We start from the raw sequence: 20,760 nt of genomic DNA, 5'->3' as shown, positions 1-20,760 counted from the left end.
TAGTACTTCAAAACAGAAAGAGGCCCTCCTGCCCCTCCCCCCTACTTGCATATGCCTACGCTTGAATGCCTTGAATGCTCGCGCACATGCACATGTGCTCCGTCTATCTCTCTCTCTCTCTTTCTCTCTCTTTCTCTCTCTGGAAAAAAATAAAATCTCAAAATAGAGGAATGGGTATATAAACCATGATTTGCCCACGTGCTTAAAAGTAATTGTAGGGGTGCTTGGGTAGCTCAGTCCATTAAGTGGCTGGCTCTCAATTTTGGCTCAGGTCTCTGTCTCAGGGTCCTGGGAGCAAGCTGCAGGTCAGGCTCTGAGCTCAGCGGGAATCTGCTTGAGGATTCACTCTCCCCTGCTCCCTTTGTCCTTCCCTCACTCACACTCTCACTTTCTCTTTCAAATAAATCTTTTTTTTTTTTAAGATTTTGTTTATTTATTCATGAGAGACACACACACACACAGAGAAAGAGAGAGGCAGACACAAGCAGAGAGAGAAGCAGGCTCCATGCAAGGAGCCCGATGCAGGACTTGATCCTGGGATTCCAGGATCACACCCGAGCCAAAGGCAGGTGCTCAACTGCAGAGCCACCCAGGCGTCCCATAAATAAATCTTTAAAAAAAATAATTGCAAATTATGTGAGAATACATATTTTTAAGGCAGAGTACAAGATTGTATATTTTAATAAAATATAATCTCAGCTATGTTAAAACAACAAAAAATAGAAAATAGATTCCAAAAGCATAATACTTGTGTTTTTAGAGTAAGCTCATGTTTCTGTTTCTTTTTATATCTATTTTTTCCCAAATTTTCTCAGTGAATACATAATTAAAAACAAATTTACTTGATTGATAAGAAGATAGGGACAGTGAAAGTAAACTTGGCAACTCTCTCCCCAGACTTCCATGGAGCTAGTGTCCTGCAGAACAGGGTGGCCTCATTGGCTCTGTCCCCTTCTCCTGTTTGCTCTCCCTTGGCCTCCTTTGTGGCAGTCCAGGGTTGCCTGGGACACATCAAGAGCTACAGGCCAGGACAAGGCCCAAGCCATTGTATTGTGATGTCCTTTTTGTGGAGTTGGGCAGCAAACAGGTCTAAGGGCAGGATTGATGTTATTTTAGTGGAGCAGTTCGTGTTTCACTTCAAAGTTGGAGCTTTTGGTCAAGGGGAAGTCTGCCTTTCAGTGGCTAATTAAAATATTCCATCCCTGTGAAATCTTCATTAGGCTGTAAAAAGGAAAACAAACATGTTAATAGATAGTCCTGCTTGTTCCTGTTGATGTTTGTCAATGAGATGTTCCAACCTAGGAATTCTTGAGGTTTGCCACCTAAGGACCCTTCCAACTCTCCTTGTCCCACCAAAAGAGATGTGTGTGACAGGACTTGCTTCTCAAGGAAGAAGAAGGACTCTCAGAGGCAGTCAAGGGTGATTAAGAGCTCACTCAGGCTACTCTAAAGTCAGACAGATCTGGTAGCTAATCCCAGCTCTTCCATTTCCTGGATGTATCACTTTAACCAAGTAATTTAACTGTTCTGGTCCTCGGGTTTCTTATCTGTAACATGGGGATTGAAACGGCCCCTAGTGCACAGAGAAAATACAAAGAATGAATGAGATGGTACATGTAACACACAGCATGGTGTGAGGGATGTACTAAGAACTCAGTAAATATTGATGCTGGGGATCCCTGGGTGGCGCAGCAGTTTAGCGCCTGCCTTTGGCCCAGGGCGCGATCCTGGAGACCCGGGATCGAATCCCACGTCAGGCTCCTGGTGCATGGAGCCTGCTTCTCCCTCTGCCTGTGTCTCTGCCTCTCTCTCTCTCTCTCTCTGTGTGACTATCATAAATAAATAAAAATTAAAAAAAATATTGATGCTGGTTGTTACTTTTAATAATGTCCTCTTTTTTAAAAGATTACTCAGGATTGGTAGAGGCTCAGTGAGCCTTCTAGGGAGGACTTGGAGGTAAAAATGAGAGTCTCTTCCTGGAGCTCAGCCCTGGAAGAACAATGGCAGACCAATGGTCCTTAGGCCTGAACCTATCACTGCACATGGGGTTCCTCTAGAGTAAAGCTCTACTCATGAAGAAAGTCATAGAGGACCCTAGGATAAAGCAGCCTGTGGTTTTATCAGATCAAGCTAGCTTCAAAACCTGCTAGTTTCTAGTTACCAGCTCTGTAGCCTTGGGCAAATCACAAAGCCTCAGGAGCTTCAGTATGATCACAGAGATAATGTCTGCTATATAGATTAGTAGAAGAATAAATAAGAAATATAAAATACTTAGCATGCTTCCTTAACAGAACCCATTCAACAAATAGTTGCTCAGTTTATTGTGATTTTTATGGATTGGGATTAGGAAGGTAGTGTAGTAATGTAGTTAAAGAGTGTGGGGTTTGGGGCAGCTCTGGTGGCTCAGTGGTTTAGCGCCGCCTTCAGCCCAGGGCGTGATCCTGGAGACCCGGGATCAAGTCCCATGTCGGGCTCCCTGCATGGAGCCTGCTTCTCCCTCTGCCTGTGTCTCTGCCTCTCTCTCTCTCTGTGTGTGTCTCATGAATAAATAAATAAAATCTTAAAAAAAAAAAAAAAAGAGTTTTGGAATGAATGGGAAAGGGGTTTGGAATGAGACAGTCTGGTTTCAAATCCTATTATTATTATTAACTAGTTTTGTAACCTTGAACAAACAACCATTCTGTCCTCCAGTTTTCTTTTCTGTAAAATGGGAATCGTAATTATGCCTACCCACTTCATGGAGTTATTGGAAGGACTTAATACGTGTAAAGTGCTTACAGCTGTGGCTGGAAAAGAGTATGTGCTCAATAAATTATCATCATCACTGATGTGGATGGACTACTCCAAGAGAGCCTTCCCTGTTAAAAGAGCACTTGGTGAGGAAGAATAGTGGCCCAGCCCCCAGCATCAACTCCTCCTTCCCATCAATCTTGCATGCTATTCAGCTTCCTCTTCTGAGTATCCTGTGGAACTCAGCCCTTTTCACTACGTTCCAGTCTGTCCCACTGCCTGTCCTGGTACAGGTTGCTGTATGTGACCCCTCTCTGCTCATTCCACTCACAGTCAATATCTTGAACCATCCCCTAGAGCCCTACCTCATCTATAGTCCTGCTCTGTTCTATAGCTCTGCCACCTGCCCAGGCCCAGATTGCTTCAAAGTGTGGTTCCCAGAGGCATTGTTACCCCAGGCCTTGCCAAGGCTTGTTTTGGCCCCCACCTGGACACAAAACTCTTTCTTCCTAGAGAGTTGGAAAACATATTTGAAGCTAGATGGGTAGATAATGAAATTTCCTGATATTATACCCAGGGCACATACACATGTGACTTTAATATTCCCATCATAAGGCCAAAGACTATGGTCTTGGATAGAAAACCTGGTACCTGAGTATCTGGGCCATACTAGCAGATAAATAGTAGATTATCTTATTTTGGTAAAATGCACAGTCCTCTTGGCATAGTTCATCCCAGTCAGATGAGCAGGATGCCCTAGCTCTTGTCCAGTTGAGGCTGCCATTTCAGGGATTATTTGAGATGTCATGTTTAGGCCTGTTGGTCAATGCTTTGGGATGACTGTGCAAGCTATGTCCTCTATCATCTGACTGCCATCTACCTGCTTGATAAGACTTTGTATATTATACCTTTTTATTGGAGTATGTATAACATATCTACAGAAAGCACACAGATTGTTAGTGTACAATTCCATGAATTTTCACTAAATGTTGAGAAATCAGTACTCAGACTGAGAAACAGAATGTTACCAACATCCACAAGAGCCTCTTTTGTGCCCTCTTCCAGTCATTGCTCCCAACTCTTGCCCTGTTTTTACCCGTCAAGCTAATTATAACCCCCTTTACCTGCAGTGCATGGAACTGTCCCTTGCCCTCCTGCAAGTGTACTCTCTGTTCCCTTAGACTGTCAGGCCTCGCCTAATCATTGTTCAAAACTTAGGTATCAGCTTCCCCTGATGGGCTAGCTTTGTACTCTCCTCCCTCCGTATTTTGCCACTGGTTCCTGGGAGCTCCCTGAGGAGGGAAACTGTCTCAGTTAACAGTCTTCTTGGCACCTGGCACAGGCTTGGCATAGAGCAGGCACTCCAGAAATGTTTGCATATCGTATAGTTTACCTAAAATATTTGAAGTCACTTTTTACTTTTCTCTCTCTTTTTTTCTTTAAGTAGGCTCCACGCCCAGGGTGGGGCTTGAATTCACCACCCCAAGATTGAGGGGTTGTATGCTGTACCAACTGAGCCAGCTGGATGCCCCACCTTTTACCTTTCTTTATCTTTCATGACCTTGCCCCAAGCACCTATCATCATCCCTCTGCCTTCCTAACCCATTCATCTTGCTCCTTCTAGCTTTTTTCAAAACGTGTATCAGCCCTAAGTCCTTGTGTGTCTTCATACTCCCCCTTTCTTGTGCTCAGTGGTGCATGTGCCCTATCCACTCCATACCTGGCCTGGCATCCCACACACCAGTCTCCTGACTGTTGTTGTACTATGTTTCTGCCACTAGACTACAGACCTCTGCCATCCAGTAGTTTACTCCACGGAGCATTCTCTCTGCCCAGCCCCCTGCCACAAGCCCTCAACTTCTATTCAGCAGCTTCATTGTATTCAAGAATCCATTTCTTTTGTGCTTTGCCTGCATTTTATTACTTGTGTTTTACACTTCCTAAGATTTCCTTCCTCAAGAACTTGGTTTCAACTAGACTTATTGTGGTACTCATTAAGCAATATACACAAATATCAAATCATTATGCTATACACCTGAAACTAATACAATGTTGTATGTCAGTTATATTTCAAGAAAACGGAAACATTGGTTTTCTTTAATGTGCTTGGATTTGTCTAAGGGATTCATATGTGTCACTGAATGACACTCATTTATTCATTCACTCACTCATTTAAGCTGGAGGCTCAAAGTGAAGAGAGATTTATTGCCCTTGAGAAACTCAAGGACAAATGGGGAGAGAAAGCAACATTAACAAATTAAAGGACAATATCAGTATTGAATGAGGTATTGAATGAATGAAGAGAATGGGCACTACAATCATCTGATTGACTCCATTACTTAAAATGATGTATTACTTAACCTTTTGTTTCTGTACCTTAATTTCTTTACCTATAAAATGGGTAAATAAATAAATAAATAAAATGGGTAGAATAAAAATGGGTAGAAAAATAGAGCTTTCACAAGGTGCTTATGATGTATACTGAGGGCTTTTTCTTTTCTTTTCTTTTCTTTCTTTTTTTTTTTTTCTTTTTTAATGAGTCCAGCACAGTTCTGGATACAGAGGATAGGCACCTGGCACCTAGTAAGTGACCACCATTAGCTATAATCACTATTGTTATCCTGTCTGCTTAGGCTTCATAGAGAAAGTGACATTTCAATTGGCTAGTGGAGGGATGCCTGGGTGGCTCAGCGGTTGAGCACCTCCGTTTGGCCCAGGGCGTGATCCTAGAGTCCTGAGATCGAGTCCCACATTGGGCTCCCTGCATGGAGCCTGCTTCTCTCTCTACCTGTGTCTCTGCCTCTCTCTCTGTGTCTCTCAGTAATAAATAAATAAAATATTTTTTTAAAAAATCAATTGGTCAGTGGAGAATGGGCAGGGAAGGATAGCTTGGGCAGAAGTAATGGGCTGAGAACAGACACAGGAATGAAAGCACATGGTGTTTTCAGAACCTAGGGAATGGTCCAGAATAGCTGGGGGACAGAGAATGTGTAGGAGAACACTGACAAGTGAAGCTGGATAAATAAGGCCCATTAGCAAAGGGCCCTGTTTGCTGCTGGAGTTTGGACTAAACCTGCTGAATGAAATAGAACCATCAGAAGCATTTAAAGAGGGGCTTATCATAGTGTAATTGTTTTAGAAGGATCCTGCTGGTACTTCTCTAGAGAACTAGATGGGAGGAGACTAGAGAGACCATTGAGGAGGAGAAGCAACCGATGAGAGCAGGAACTGCAGTGGTGGATGTTCCATAGGTCCATCAACAGGCTGTGATGACTGCTAGAGGAAGTGTGGAGTGGGAGAGGTGAAGGATCACTACAGTAGCCTGGGAGATGTTGACGCCACTTACTGGTAAAGAACAGCAGAAGGAACAGATTTTTCCTTCCAAATGATTTCATCTGAGGAAGGAAGACTGCTTTTTTCCTGATATTGGGAGGAGGTGTTCTGAAACTCACAAGTCCGTTCTATGACCCTATGGGCCGTTTCTTCCCTCTTGGGCCTTATAGATAGTCAGCTGCTCCAGACAAGTAATTACTGATCTCAGGCAATTAAGGCAGGAGGTGGCTGTGTTTATTTCACTCCCTGGTGTCTCCCGGGAAAGAGAGGGGTGAAAGTCATGTATTTGTTTTGACCACATTAGTAAGAATGGATGGAGTTGGAACATTAGCCTCCTTTCCCTGCTAAAGGGCCTCTTCTTTCTCCAACCCCAGTCTCTGCAGAAAGTCATGCTAAATTTAAAAGTTCTTTCCAGTTTTTTCCCTCGCTTAGCTGGTTTCCCACAAAATGTCATTCAGATTTTTGGCTAAGTCAGGGAACCTTGAACCCACCCTAGATGCTAGAGTCCAAAACAGTACTTTTCCCACCACTGCCATCTCCCTGTCTCAGAATTGACCCGGTTCTGGTTCTAGGTGTCTACGGCTCAATGGGTATGTGGAGGCCTCTGCTGGTGGCACAGCTTGGCTGGCCATGATTCTGTCCCTGCTCAGTCATGTTTACAAGTATCCTGGATATAGGACATCATGCCTGGAAGTAATGAGCATGATGAAACAGCTCACCCCATAGAATTCTGTCCCAGTTTTTCCTCCTTTTCCTGCCTTCCTTCTACTTTCCTTCAACCAGGAATTGTTGCTAGCTAATAAGTTTCCTTAATTTGAGGGATGGAGCCCTCAAAATTCTCTTCTCTCCACTCACTCTCCTATAAAGTAGTCATATCATAACCCTCCTCTTCCAAGGTAGGTCTTGGGTGTTTGCTTTGGTGGGCAAAAAAATCCTATGGATCATCATCTTCTGTTTGTTGGAGCTGAGTTGGGAGAGGGTAAAACCCCTCAGACTTAGTGGAGTAACTAGTTCCTTAGTGAAATATCATTGAGAGGATATCTGTTATTTCCGGTAAACAGTTGTGTCAGGTTTGATCAGTTTGTAGTGAAATGAAATAGGCTGGGCAAAAGTTGGTTGAGGCAGGTTTTTTTTTTAAGATTTTATTTATTTATTCATGAGAGACACAGAGAAAGAGAGAGAGAGGCAAAGCTAAAGGCAGCGGGAGAAGCAGGCTCCGTGGGACTCGATCCCGGGTCTCCAGGATTGCGCCCTGGGCTGAAGGCGGTGCTAAACCGCTGAGCCACCCAGGCTGCCCCGATGCAGGCTTTTAATGGACGCATTCTTGGTCGACGTTCCATGGCCCCCCGCAAGGGAGTGAGACCGGGGAAGTCGCGGGCTGGGGAAGTCCAGCCCAAAGGGAATACATGCAAGCTTTTTAAGGGAGGAGGGGTAAGGAGTTGTGTCTGTATGGGGTGATAGGTATTAGGGCATATTACTGGTGGAATCGGTATGGGGCGATAACTGCTTATGCCCTTATATAGGGTTTGGATAAGGTGCGGTTCAGGTTTCCCCGCATAGGTCTTGTCTCCCCATGATGACGTGTCTTTGGGCAGTCTGCTGGTGGTAGAAAAGTCCCAAGGCGAAGGTGACAAGCTGGAGGGTCCGCCGCCATTTTGTTGGTGCCTCCCAATCCCCCTTGATTCCTCAGGCCTAACAAGTTGACCCCACACTCATGAGAGTGATCATGAGTTCTGTCATTTTATGAAACGTTACCATTACAAGATACCAGCCTTGAACCATCAATTACACTCTCCTGATTTCTGGACCACTTTGAAACCCCTGTTGCAAATTTGGGTTCTCTAGCTTTGGTTTTAGGGTACTCTTATCTAAAACCATCTGAAAGAAAATAGCTATTTGTTTGTTTTAAGCATTTTATTTATGAGAGACACAGAAAGGCAGAGACATAGGCAGAGGGAAAAGCAGACTCCCTGCAGGGAGCCCTCTGCGGGACTCAATCCGAGGACCCCGGGATCATGACCAGAGCCCCAGGCAGATGTTCAACCACTGAGCCACAGCTATTTGGTATTTTTAAAAAGAAATCAGTTTTGGGGCACCTGGGTGGCTCAGTCAGTTGAATGTCCGACTCTTGGTTTCTGCTCAGGTGTGGTCTCAGAATCGTGAGATGGAGCCCTGCTTCACCCAGGCTCCAGGCTCAGTGCTGAGCGGGAAGTCGGCTTGAGATTTTCTCTCTCCTCCCTCTGCCCCATCCTCCCTTCCCCTCTCCCTAGCTCACGAGCACATGTGCACCTACTCTCTCTCATTCTCTCTAAAATAAATAAATAAACCTTTAAAAAAGAAGAAATCAGTTTTTTTATGACAAAAACAAAGCACGATCATTATAGAAAGTTTAGAAAATACAGAGAAGCCAGAAAAAAAACAAAAACAAAAAAATCCATAACCCAACCACCAAGAGAAAAATCACTGTGAACTTTGGGCCTAGTCTTGTAGTCTTTTTTTAAAAATTTATTTATACATTCTTTTTAAAGAGATCATAGTGTGTATATATATATATATATATATATATATCTTTTTTTATAACTTTCAGTTAATAGGATGTTATAAATATCTATGTCATTGCAAATTTATTATAACATTTTTAATAATTCTGTAGTGGTCCATTTTACATAGGGAATAGGGGCATTATTAATAAAAATTAATATATTTTAATAATAAATACATGACCTGAAGATAGTACATAAGGAAAAGATATTATAAAATAGGGATGGGTTTCCTACCTCTGAATTGCTTAAGCAATAATTATGGGTTTCATTGATAAGTTAAATAGGACACAGATGTTAATAGACTTGATCCCTTTGTTCATCTTTAGATCGAAGTTTTGTGAAATCTTTCTTGCTCTGAAAATTTAAAGGAAGCATAATTGAAGTGTCTCAGGTTGCTAAAGGTAAATGGTTTTGATTTCCTAGGTTTCCTTTCATGGGAAATCAAGCCAAGAAGCTCTCATTCTGTATGAGTTTGCATAGTACCTGTACACCAGGAGACATTTGGCAAAAGCTTATTTGACCAGTTATGGAAAGTTTCTTGTTTTGGGATTTGCTCAGTCTAATCCTGATTAATAAGACTGGATTATTGCATATATTTATTTCTTTTTACAGGTAGTGCCTTCCTCAGTGCTATTTTTCTAGCCTTAGCAACATACCAGTCTCTGTACCCACTCACCTTGTTTGTTCCAGGACTCCTCTATCTCCTTCAGGTAAGCACTTGCTGGTCAGAAGCCAGCACTCCAGTGACATTTAATACATGGCCCGGTCACTGCCTGGGGAAAGGAAGGCATGGCTCAATAAAAGCAATGGGATGGGCTCCTTATCTCATATTTACTTGCTTCTACTCAAAAACACAAACAAAGACACTTGACTAACTTCAAACAAAATGAACCTAGTGAACATTAAGTTCCAATTATGCATATCATTACAAATGTATAAGTGTATTTCATTTTACATGTTTGTGGTTGGAACCTACCAACTATCTTGCATTCTCCTTCTGTCATCTACTATTACATAGACCCCTCTCCGAGCTCATTTTTAAAAAACTTCTATAGGGCAGCCCGGGTGGCTCAGCAGTTCAGCGCTGCCTTCCACCCAGGGCCTGATCCTGGAGACCTGGGATCGAGTCCCACGTCGGGTTCCTTACATGGAGCCTGCTTTTCCCTCTGCCTGTGTCTCTGCCGTTCTCTCTCTCTTTCTCTCATGAATAAATAAATAAATAAAACCTTAAAAAAAATAAATAAAATAAATAAAAATTAAAAACTTCTATATAACAATACTCAAAAAAAAAGTTCAATACTCATAAGGTTCTTGTAGGGATTAAATGTAGTGGGTGTCCCTAATGCAATGCTGGGACAATGGTGGGTGATCAATAAGTATTACTTAAAGAATACAGATTGCTGACATTTACTGAGAACCTACTATGTCCAGGACTGTACTGAACACTCTACAGGCATCATTTCATTTTCAACCTCATAAGAACGTTATTGGGATAGGTCATTTTATTAGCCATGTTTTAGTCTAATATTAGCCATATTAGACACGTGAATTGCAACTGGAATGTTGGGTAGTGTAGTCACTTGGCTAAGGTGAGACAGCTGGCTGGTGACAGTGCCAAGACATGAACTTGGGCAGCTTGATGCAAGAGCCTGCCCTCTAACTTGTCTCTCTTTTCCACCTCAGTAAGAATACACACATCTCCTCAAGAGCAGGTAACTACTTGCAGGTCTTTCGTGGTCCAAATCGATTCTTAGAAAACAAGCATTTCTTGAAAGTATGCAGGGGACAGTGCCACAATTCAAACCAAGAAATGTCTGATTTCAGAGCCTTTTTCTTAATTATAAACACTCTTGCTAAAACTGAGTGTATACCTCCACTTATTGAAATAATCTGTATAGTTGTCATTTTAAGTGACTTCATAATATGTCTTCATATTTATGTACATAGTGATACATGATTATCTTGGTCTTTGCCCTTTCTGGGGAATTTGAGATGTGCTCTAGTTGTCACTGGTATAAATAGTACAGTAATATGATTTTCTTTAAGTTATTTCCTTAAGGCATATTCCTCTAGCTGAATCATTGGACCGAAAGGTGTGAGAAGTTTCAAGGTCCTTATTATGTAATACTGGAGTGTTCACCAGAAAGCTTCAGCCAACTTGTAGTGCCACCATCAGTGTCTAGGATGCAGTGAACCAGGGGTGCCCAACTGGCTTCGTTAGTAGAGCATGTGACTCTTGATCTTGGGATTGTAAGTTCAAGCCCCATATTGGGTGTAAATATTACTTAAAAATAAGATCTTAAAAATAAAGTGCTGTGAACCATTTCCTCTCAGGCTGCCAGCACTGGCTTCTCATATTTGACTTATGATTGCTAGTCTGATACATCATTGCACTGTGAAATTTTCTTTGATTCTCTTTCCGGATTCTTGCTGAATCCAAGAATTTTTCCACATAACAATATGTTGTTTACATTTCCTTTATTACTTCATATTTATAGTTCATTTTTTTAAAGATTTTATTTATTTATTCATGAGAGACACAGAGAGAGAAGCAGACACAGACAGAAGGAGAAGCAGGCTCCCCGCAGTTTGCCAAATGCGGGACTTGATCCCAGGACCCCAGGATCACGACCTGAGCCGAAGGCAGACGCTCAACCACTGAGCCACCCAGGCGTCGCTATAGTTCATTCTTTTTTAAAAAATATTATTTATTTATTTCAGAGAGAAAGAAAGAGCATGAATAGGGTGAGGGGCAGAGGGAGAAGCACACTTCTTACTGAGCAGGGAGTCTGATGTGGGGTTCAATCCTGGGACCCCAGGATCACAACCTGAGCTGAAGGCAGATGCTTAACCGACTGAGCCACCCAGGCGCCCCTTACAGTTCATTCTTTAGAAAGCCTGATGAGGGATCCCTGGGTGGCGCAGCGGTTTGGCGCCTGCCTTTGGCCCAGGGCGCGATCCTGGAGACCCAGGATCGAATCCCACGTCGGGCTCCTGGTGCGTGGAGCCTGCTTCTCCCTCTGCCTGTGTCTCTGCCTCTCTCTCTCTCTCTGTGACTATCATAAAAAAAAAAAAAAAAAAAAAAAAAAAAAGTTAGAAAGCCTGATGACAAAAAAAAATAAAAATAAAAAACAAAGAAAAGAAAAAAAACAAGTCTGATCACTAAGAGGAACCAAAATTTTTGTGCAACTATGTCAAATAAATACTATTATAAATATATTTATTTGTACATATGAACTGACTAAAAATTTTTTAATGGTTTGTTAAACCAATTTGTAAACACTGCCTTTTGTAAAATCACTTTTGTTTAAAACTCAAATTTATTTCTGACATCATTGGACAGTTCAACTGAGTCATGGGATCGAGCAGCTCAGCCAGTCACCTTATTCAGTCCCTTCTCCGTGCCTCAGAATGGGGATAATATTAGTTACTGCAAAGGGTTAACACATCAGTGTGCCGTCAGGCAGGTTTCTAGTTCCCTCTTTCCTTTTGCTTGGGATTCCTAAATCTTGGACCTCCTTAGATGGCTTGAGGTTCTCCTTTTCTTTGAAAGAAAGTAACAGAAACCAGGGGGAAATACCTCATAAGTGTGCTTATGGATTTTTGCTTTAATGCAGCCTGACCTTCTGTCTTGTCTTTGAACTGTAAAGGTTAATCCTGTGATTTCTATACTTTCTGGAGCCTGGAGCGGCTCCAGATAATGTCCAGTAATATCATATGGTATTAGCTTGCATCAAAGGAGCCAAACCCAACCAGGTCTTTATTTCTTTTCCCTTTTCTTTTAAGATTGTTTATTTATTTACTTAAGAGAGAGTACACACTTGCTCACATGCAAGCACAAGCAGGCGGGGAGGGAAGGGCAGAAGGAGAGGGATAGAGAGGATACCATGAAACTCCACACTGCGCAGAGTCCAATGCAGAGCCCCATCTCATGATCCTGAGATCACGACCTGAGCCTAAATCAAGAACCCGATCCCGGGATCCCTGGGTGGTGCAGCGGTTTGGCGCCTGCCTTTGGCCCAGGGCGCGATCCTGGAGACCCGGGATCGAATCCCACATCAGGCTCCCAGTGCATGGAGCCTGCTTCTCCCTCTGCCTGTGTCTCTGCCTCTCTCTCTCTCTCTGTGACTATCATAAAAAAATAAAAGTTAAAAAAAAAAAAAAAAGAACCCGATCCCCAACCAACTGAGCCACCCAGGTGCCCCCCAACCAGGTTTTTCTTAATAAGTAGGTCTTTCCCCAGCCTTCTTTGGAATATTATATGGAGTTTTTACATTTTACTCTCTTTCCCCAGTAACATTCTGTTGTCTCTGTTGACTCTAGGAGGGAGCCAACTCAGAGGTGGCAATGCTGTTAGCTTACCTTTTCTTTAGAACAGGTGAAAGAAAAAAAAAAAAAGAAAGAACAGGTGAAAGAAAATGAGGGGCGCCTGGGCGGCTCAGTCAGTTAAGCATCTGCCTTCGGCTCAGGTCATGATCCAGGGTCCCGGGACCCAGCCCTGCATTGGGCTCCCTGCTCTGGCAGGAGTCTGCTTCTTCCTCTGCCCTTCCCCTTGCTCGTGCTCTCCCTCTCTCTCAAATAAATAAATCTTTAAAAAAAAAACAGGTGAAAATGAGTGTGAGCACTTAATCATGCAATTGCAATTAACTTTTCTACCAGCTTTGTTGCCTCTAATATACCTATCATGTAAAATATATTTCCTGGGTCTTATCCTGATAGTCTAAGAACTTAAGTATAAAAACTTTTATTAGATTTCAACTTCCTTGGGCAGCTCGGGTGGCTCAGCAGTTTAGCGCCGCCTTCAGCCCAGGGCCTGATCCTGGAGACCTAGGATCGAGTCCCACATCGGGCTCCCTGCATGGAGCCTGCTTCTGCCTCTCTCTCTCTCTCTCTCTCTCTCTCTCTCTCTCTCTATCTCTCATGAATAAATAAATAAAATCTTAAAAAAAAAAAAAAGATTTCAACTTCCTTAAGAGTTTTGGTTTTTTTTCCTGGTACTGACTTTTTGCCTTTTTCACCATAATATGAGAAAGAAATGATTTCTGTACAGAAAATGCTTTCTTTTTTTTTTTTTTAAGATTTAATATTTATTTGTGGGAGGCGGGGGTGGGGGGTGGGGGACACAAGCGGGAGGGGCAGAGGGAGATAGGAAAATAACCTGAAACAGACTCTGCACTGATCATACCGACATAGGGCTGAATCTCATGACCCATGAGATGATGACCTGAGCTGAAACCAAGTTTGAACATTCAACCAACTGTACCACTCAAGTGCCACTAGAAAATGCTTTTCTCCCTAGTGCTTTAGAAAATTGGGGGGAAGAAGATAATTACACATTTTTCCCCTTTCTTATTATAGTTAGGCTTTTCTTGACCAGTCTGAGAATTATTTTACTTCCTGAAATTTTTGTATACATTAGCAACCATATAACTTCTGGGATGTAACTACAGGTTGCTTTTTTCAGGTTGAGAGTATATAGCCCATAGACCACATCTGGCCCACAGAGGTATTTTATTTGACTATGCTGTTTAATTATTTTAATTAGTTGTCAACATTTTAAAAACATTTAAAATTTTATCTTTCTGGCTTCTTTTGAAAGATTGGGAGATCTGTCTCCTTTAGACAAGGCATACCCTCTTCACAGTTAAGCATAGTCTCTGTGCTTCATTTCTTTATTTTTTTAAAGATTTTATTTATTTATTCATGAGAGAGGCAGAGAGAGAGAGAAGCAGAGACACAGGCAGAGGGAGAAGCAGGCTCCACACAGGGAACCTGATGCGGGACTCGATCCTGGGTCTCCAGGATCACACCCTGGGCCAAAGGCAGTGCTAAACTGCTGAGCCACTCGCTGTACTTCATTTCTATTACCTAACTTCATTCATTTGTTACCTGCCTGGCCTCTGGAGGAGTTTGAATATGTGTGTATATTTATGTTTATGTCCACCAGAAGGTCTAGAAACACTCACCCAGTATCAGTAAGTATCCTTAGGGCTCAGATTGTGATCTTACAATACCATTTTTACCCATTAAAAGAAATGAGTTTCTCAGAGAAATGGCTAATTCTAAGTTTAGGGCAGGAAATGTACAGGATAATCCTAGACTACTGTGATACCAGATAACAAGGAAGCTATGAAAGACTGCTGGGGTCATCTCAAAAGGACTCAGGATCCAACTTGAAGAGGCTCTCACTGACCAAAGAGGGACAGTTTGAGTTTCATTAGGATTAGAACTGAAATGAATTAAAACTCATATTTAAATTCAGGCATTCATAATGATATTAGAAAGGTCAATTGGTAATTGATCCAATTAGGAGAATTGACAGAGAACCAATTCATTACCTTGAGAACTGGAAATAAAAGGAAAAAAAACAAGCACTTGTCTTTCCTATACCATTAGGTAACCATATAGTAGGTGAGCTACTATATATTTTTGAGCTTGCAAATGAAGACAAATTGATGGGATAGCATCGTTTTGTAATACCAGTTATCTAGGCATTGAGTATTAATAGCTACTAATGTGAAAAACAAATCATGCCTCCTGAGAAAAGAACACACCACCACCAGAGTTTTGCCAAGGGGATCAAATCTGAAATTGATTAAGCTTCAGGATCCAGCTGCCAATTTGCAAGAAATACTGAAGACCAAGTATATAATTAGCAAAAAAACAGACTGTGGGAAGTTCTACAGGTTAAATGCCCAGGTTCTTCAACCCATGCATTGTAGGGGGCACAAGTGAGATGGGTTGTAGGACCTGTAAATTAAGAGACTTAAAAGTTTTATTAAATTTTGAAAAAATGGACAAGCTAAACTATAGTGTAAAGGAATACACAGTTTGATAGAAAGCCATTAAGAAATGCAAGGAAGTGGGACACCTAGGTGGCTCAGGGGTTGAGCGTCTGCCTTTGGCTCAGGTTGTGATTGCAAGGTCCTGGAATCAAGTCCCACATCAGGCTTCCTGCGAAGTCTCCCTCTCCTGTGTCTCTGCCTCTCTCTCTCTCTAGGTCTCATGAATAAATAAATAAAATCTTAAAAAAAGAAAGGAAGGAAGGAAGGGAGAAAGAAAGAAAAAAAGAAAAGAAAAGGAAGGAAGGAAGGAAGGAAGGAAGGAAGGAAGGAAGGAAGGAAGGAAGGAAGGAAGGAGAAAGAAAGAGAAAGAAAGTAAGGAAGGAAGAAAGGAAGGAAAGAAAGAAAAAAGAAAGAAAGAAGAAAGAAAAGAAAGAAAGAAAGAAAAGAAAGAAGAGAAAGAAAGAAAGAGAAAGAAAGAAAGAAAGAAAGAAAGAAAGAAAGAAAGAAAGAAAGAAAGAAAGAAAGAAAGAAGAAAAAGAAATGCAAGGAAGTGAGTACTCTATAAGCCAGGATCAGTGATGACTTTGGAGGGAGGAAGAGACTGGCTGGCACAGGGCTCAGCGAGAGACTTGGGGGAGTGGTGGGACATTTCTTCCTCCTGACCTTACAGATGTTTGTCTCATAATCATTCACTAGGTTATATATTTGTTTTATGTGGTTTTCTGTATTTTATGTTTTATTTTACAATGAAAAGATTTTTAAAAATTGATCCAAAAGTTTAGGGCACCATTCTCCCAACCCTTCAACTCACATACATTTCATTTTAAGTTGGCATTTACTATTGAAGAAAAAGAGGTAGGTAAAATGAATGCTTATCTGTTCCCTGGGAAATGTGCAATGTGGACCTCTTGATTAAATCTCGCTCTAGGGCTTATAAATAACAAGCCATCAAAGAAAGGATCACTTGAGTTTCTTTTTTAAGCATTTCAGGCGTGCTGCACTTGATGTAATGGGAGTGGTCCTGAAAGATTATTTAATCTTTAATCAGACCCAGGTTTTATAAATAGATTCAGTAAACATTCTACATGACATTATATTCTCAGGGCTCTGTTTCCTAAAGCAAATCTACTCCCAGACCAAGTTTTGTTTTGTTTTGTTTTTTTAGACAAAGTTTTAAGAACAAAATTATACCTAAAATTTAATGTCCATTTGACATCACAGATTTGCCAGGAAAAAAATCATTTTCCCACTCAAGCATCAACAGTGACATCTTAGGTCCAATGAAGCACAGAGAACGTGGCAGCAAACCAAAATTTGGGGGCTGCTAACAGATTTGTGAAAAGTGAAACGTCATCTCCTGGATCTGTGCTTAGGACTCTCTTCCAAGAGTGGCCTTGAACAGTCTACCTGATTCAGTTCTTCATGGCTGCCTTTTTCACTTCCTACTTCCCTTCTTTAAATCCCATTAAGTAGGGAGGAAGGGAAAAACAAACCAAAAGAATATTTTTACTTTTGAGGGTTTTTTTCCATCCATCCCTAGACTGTGGTTTTCTCCCTCCCCTCCACCCCCCTTGCCTCCCTTCCTTCTATGCCAGATGGCAGTATTTTTCAGGAAGAGGGATCAGGATGATCAACTCTACAGGGAACTCAGAACCTTACGTGCCTTCCTCTTTGAATTTATCTGTGGAGGCCTCCTCTTTGTGAAATCATTTTCCATCCCCAAAAATATAATGTTCTCTTGAAACTTTGTTCTTTTAGAGCAGCATTATCAATAGAACTTTTTGTGATGGTGGAAATGTTCTGTTTTTGTATATTGTCAATTGTCAAAATATAAATAAACATAAAAGAAGTAGTAGGTGCAATCGAAGTATTCAAAAGAAGTAGAATTGGTTTAAGTATTTAGAGACGCTTATTATATTTTCGTGAAAAGGAATTAAGAATCTAGGAAGGCCTGTAACTCCTTCCTTTGGAGATGGTGCCAAAGGCTTCATTCCTAATCCATCCCCCACCTAACTTTTTTTTTTTTTTAAGATTTTATTTATTTATTCATGAGAGACACAGAGAGAGGCAGAGACACAGGCAGAGGGAGAAGCAGGCTGCATTCAGGGAGCCCGATGTGGGACTCCATACCCAGTCTCCAGGGTAACACCCTGGGCTGAAGGTGGCACTAAACCGCTGAGCCACCCGGCTGCCCCCCACCCACGTCTAACCTTTTTAGGAGGATTTCTGGTTGCCTGATGTGACTCCAAGGACAACAGACCCCTGCCTCTGGGATAGTAATAATATCCTTCTGCCTTGAGTGAACCTTTTTTTTTTTTTTAGTTTATTTATTTATTATTTTTAGTAATCTCCACACCCAGTATGGGGCTCAAACTCACAATCTCCAGATCAAGAGTCATGTGTTCATCCAACTGAGCCAGCCAGGTGCCCCAAGTGAATCTTTTTTACATAGGTAATTGGAACAACTAAAAGGGGAGAGAGCTGGGACTTCATGGATTTTCTAAAATGATTTGTGTGAAATGCTTTGTGCCTGCTTGCTAATGAATATTTGTTTGACAAATGTATTTGTTTGACAAATATTTGTTTGACAAATGGAACTTGCTTTCTTTGCAGCAAGAGTGTAGAGTGGGAGCTAACCTTCATCCACCTCAAACTTCTTTCATGACAACTGTTAAAAGAACCTGAATTGCATACTTTAAAGTAGTTAAATATATGTTGTATGGATTTCATCTAAAAAAAATCCAATATTAATATTAGCCTATTGCTCAAATTTTTCTAGCTTTGACCTAGAAAAGGGGGCTCCTTTAAATCAGCTTTTGTGGGGCAGCCTGGGTGGCTCAGCGGTTTAGCACCGCCTTCAGCCCAGGTTGTGACCCTGGAGACTGGGGATTGAGTCCCACATCAGGCTCCTTGCACCGAGCCTGCTTCTCCCTCTGCCTGTGTCTCTGCCTCTCTCTCTCTCTCTCTCTCTCTCTCTCTGTGTCTCTCATGAATAAAGTGTTTTTTAAAAATCAGCTTTTGTGTTCTTTTGACAAGCCTCATCTTTTTGAGGCTTTCCTTCCTTTCTTTATGGTACCGTAAGATGTTCCAGGCTCATCTTGTATTTTCCCAGCCCCAGCCCTGGAATCAACTACTTCTTCAAGGATTCCTGGTTTTCTTTTATTGGTGAATGCTATTTAGAAGCCAGTTGTGGGGTACGTGCGTGGCTCAGTGGTTAAGCATCTGCCTTCAGCTCAGGTCGTAATCCTGGGTTTCTGGGATCGAGTCCTGCATCAGGCTTCAGGCTCCCCACAGGGAGCCTGCTTCTCCCTTTGCTTATGTCTTTGCCTCTCTCTGTGTGTCTCTCATGAATAAATAAATACTTAAAAAAAAAAAAAAAAAGAAAGAAAGAAACCAGGCATTATAGGTATGCTTCTAGCAGACAGAGCTACGAAATATATGTATGTATCTACACTACCCCCCCGCCACTAGCATGTCTATAATTCTGTATCTGTCTCTTTGTACTAATACCTCTGATCCCGATATTTGTTTATACTGATACCTGTGATTCTAGTCCAACACCACAGGGATCACTTTAGTGTCTCCTTTTTCCTTGTGTATAATTTCTTTCTCTAATGATTGGAAGCCCAACTTTCATTATCTACAGTTTATTTGCTAATATGTTCAGTTCTAGAATACACACAAAGTTGTTCTAGAATTGCTGTGAGAGGGCAGCCTGGGTGGCGCAACGGTTTAGTGCCACTGCAGCCCCAGGTGTGATCCTGGAGACCCCGGATCGAGTCCCATGTCAGGCTCCCTGCGTGGAGCCTGCTTCTCCCTCTGCCTGTGTCTCTGCCTCTCTCTCTCTCTCTCTCTCTCTCTCTCTCTGTTGCGCGCTCTCTCTCTCTGTCTCTCTGTTGCTCATGAATAAATAAATAAAATCTTAAAAAAAATAGAATTGCTAATTGCTGTGAGAAATACCCATGTCAGAAATATATCTCCTGACCTGATTACAACACGTACACATAATTCTTTTTGTCTTTAGCATTACAGTATTCTGTCAAGTTACTGTTTCTTGAAGTCACTCAGGTTGGTTCTTTCCTTCTCCCATGTGGCCCTTCAGCATAGTCCTCTTATTCATGATACAGTTAGGCTCACTTATTACTGTTTGTAGGATTTTAGATTTCCTCTACACCATGGTAGGTTTTAAATTTTTGTTTATTTGAGGGTATGTGAAGAGATTAAGAAATATTGCTATAGTTCTAAGAAATCAGCTATACAAAAAACTTTCAGAGAAGTACCACCCTGTCTTCATCTCTACTATTGTGTTCTTTTTCATTCTTTCTCTGTCACCTTAAGTAACTATTTTTAGTTTCTGGTTTATTTTTCCTTTGTTTCTTTTGCACATGTGAGCAGATTACATGTGTATTTTCTTCTTTCTTATATGAAGGATAGCATGCTCTAGGTACCCTTATGTGCTTTACTTTTTTTACTGTTCTTTCCTGGAAGTCACTGCAGATTGATACATAGAGATCTTTATTCTTTTTTACAGCAGTGTAGTACTCCATTGTATGGTTGTACCAGAGTTCAACCCCCCCTTTGTTTTTATTTTTATTTTTATTTTTTTATTTTTTTTCAACCCTCCCCTTTGTATGGGGATTTAGATGGTTTCTAATATTTTGTAATCACAACTAATGCTTTAATAAGTAACCTTGTATATATATGTATTTTCATATTGTCAGAGGGGTATCATCAAGGTAGATTTCTAGAAGTAGAATTACTGGAGCCAAAAGTAAGTATTTACGTATTTTTTTTAGGTCTTTTCAAATTTCCCTCCATAGGGATTGTACAAAATTTTTATTCCCACCAGTAATGTAGGATAGTGCCTGTTTTTCCACAGCTTTGCTAACAGAATGTGTTGTCACATTTCAAAATTTTTGCCAGTCTGATTATGAGAAATGGTATCTCAGTGTTGTTTTCATTTGCATTTCTCTAAATATGAGTTAAACACCTCGTCATGTTTCTGGAGTATCTGTTCATTTTTCTGTTGTATTTAGGTCTGTTTTTCCTCAATTTTTAGGAATCCTTTATATATTAGAAATATTAACCTGCAAATATTTCCTTCCAGTTTCTTATTTTTTTACTTAATTATGGTGTTTTTCTTTAACAGCTTTTATTTTTATCAAGATATAAGTTTACTTAAAGTATACAATTCAGTGATTTTTGGATACTCAGAGTTGTGCAGTCATGACCGCAATCAGTTCTAGAACATTTTTATCACCCAAAAGGAAATCCCATGCCCGTTAGCCTTCACTCTCTGTTTTGCACCAATGCCCCTTTCCCCTCTAGCCCTAAGCGACTAGTATTCTAAGCAACTAGTATTCTGGTTT

General features: G+C 41.2%; 1 protein-coding gene and 1 long non-coding RNA gene across 5 annotated transcripts in view; one reads left to right on the top strand and one right to left on the bottom strand.

Moving 5' to 3' along the window:
• Positions 1 to 20,760, top strand: part of PIGU (phosphatidylinositol glycan anchor biosynthesis class U) — a 94,693-nt gene that overhangs the window by 45,158 nt on the left and 28,775 nt on the right. For 3 of the 4 annotated variants that reach the window (XM_049100551.1, XM_035705961.2, XM_049100548.1), the window contains exon 7: positions 9,219 to 9,316. The exons of the other annotated variant lie outside the window; for it this stretch is intronic. In XM_049100551.1, the coding sequence (XP_048956508.1) occupies positions 9,219 to 9,316 (98 nt within the window). The remainder of the gene's footprint in view (positions 1 to 9,218; positions 9,317 to 20,760) is intronic. 4 annotated transcript variants of the gene reach the window in all.
• Positions 820 to 19,047, bottom strand: LOC118352284 (uncharacterized). Its single transcript, XR_004809180.2, has 3 exons — positions 18,933 to 19,047; positions 9,283 to 9,379; positions 820 to 1,221 (listed from the first exon to the last, which is right to left on the bottom strand). It is a non-coding gene; the product is annotated as an uncharacterized LOC118352284 (long non-coding RNA).

Source organism: Canis lupus, chromosome 24, assembly GCF_003254725.2.
Source record: "Canis lupus dingo isolate Sandy chromosome 24, ASM325472v2, whole genome shotgun sequence".
NCBI classification, from domain to species: Eukaryota; Metazoa; Chordata; class Mammalia; order Carnivora; family Canidae; genus Canis; species Canis lupus.
This window is presented reverse-complemented; position numbering and strand designations above follow the sequence as displayed.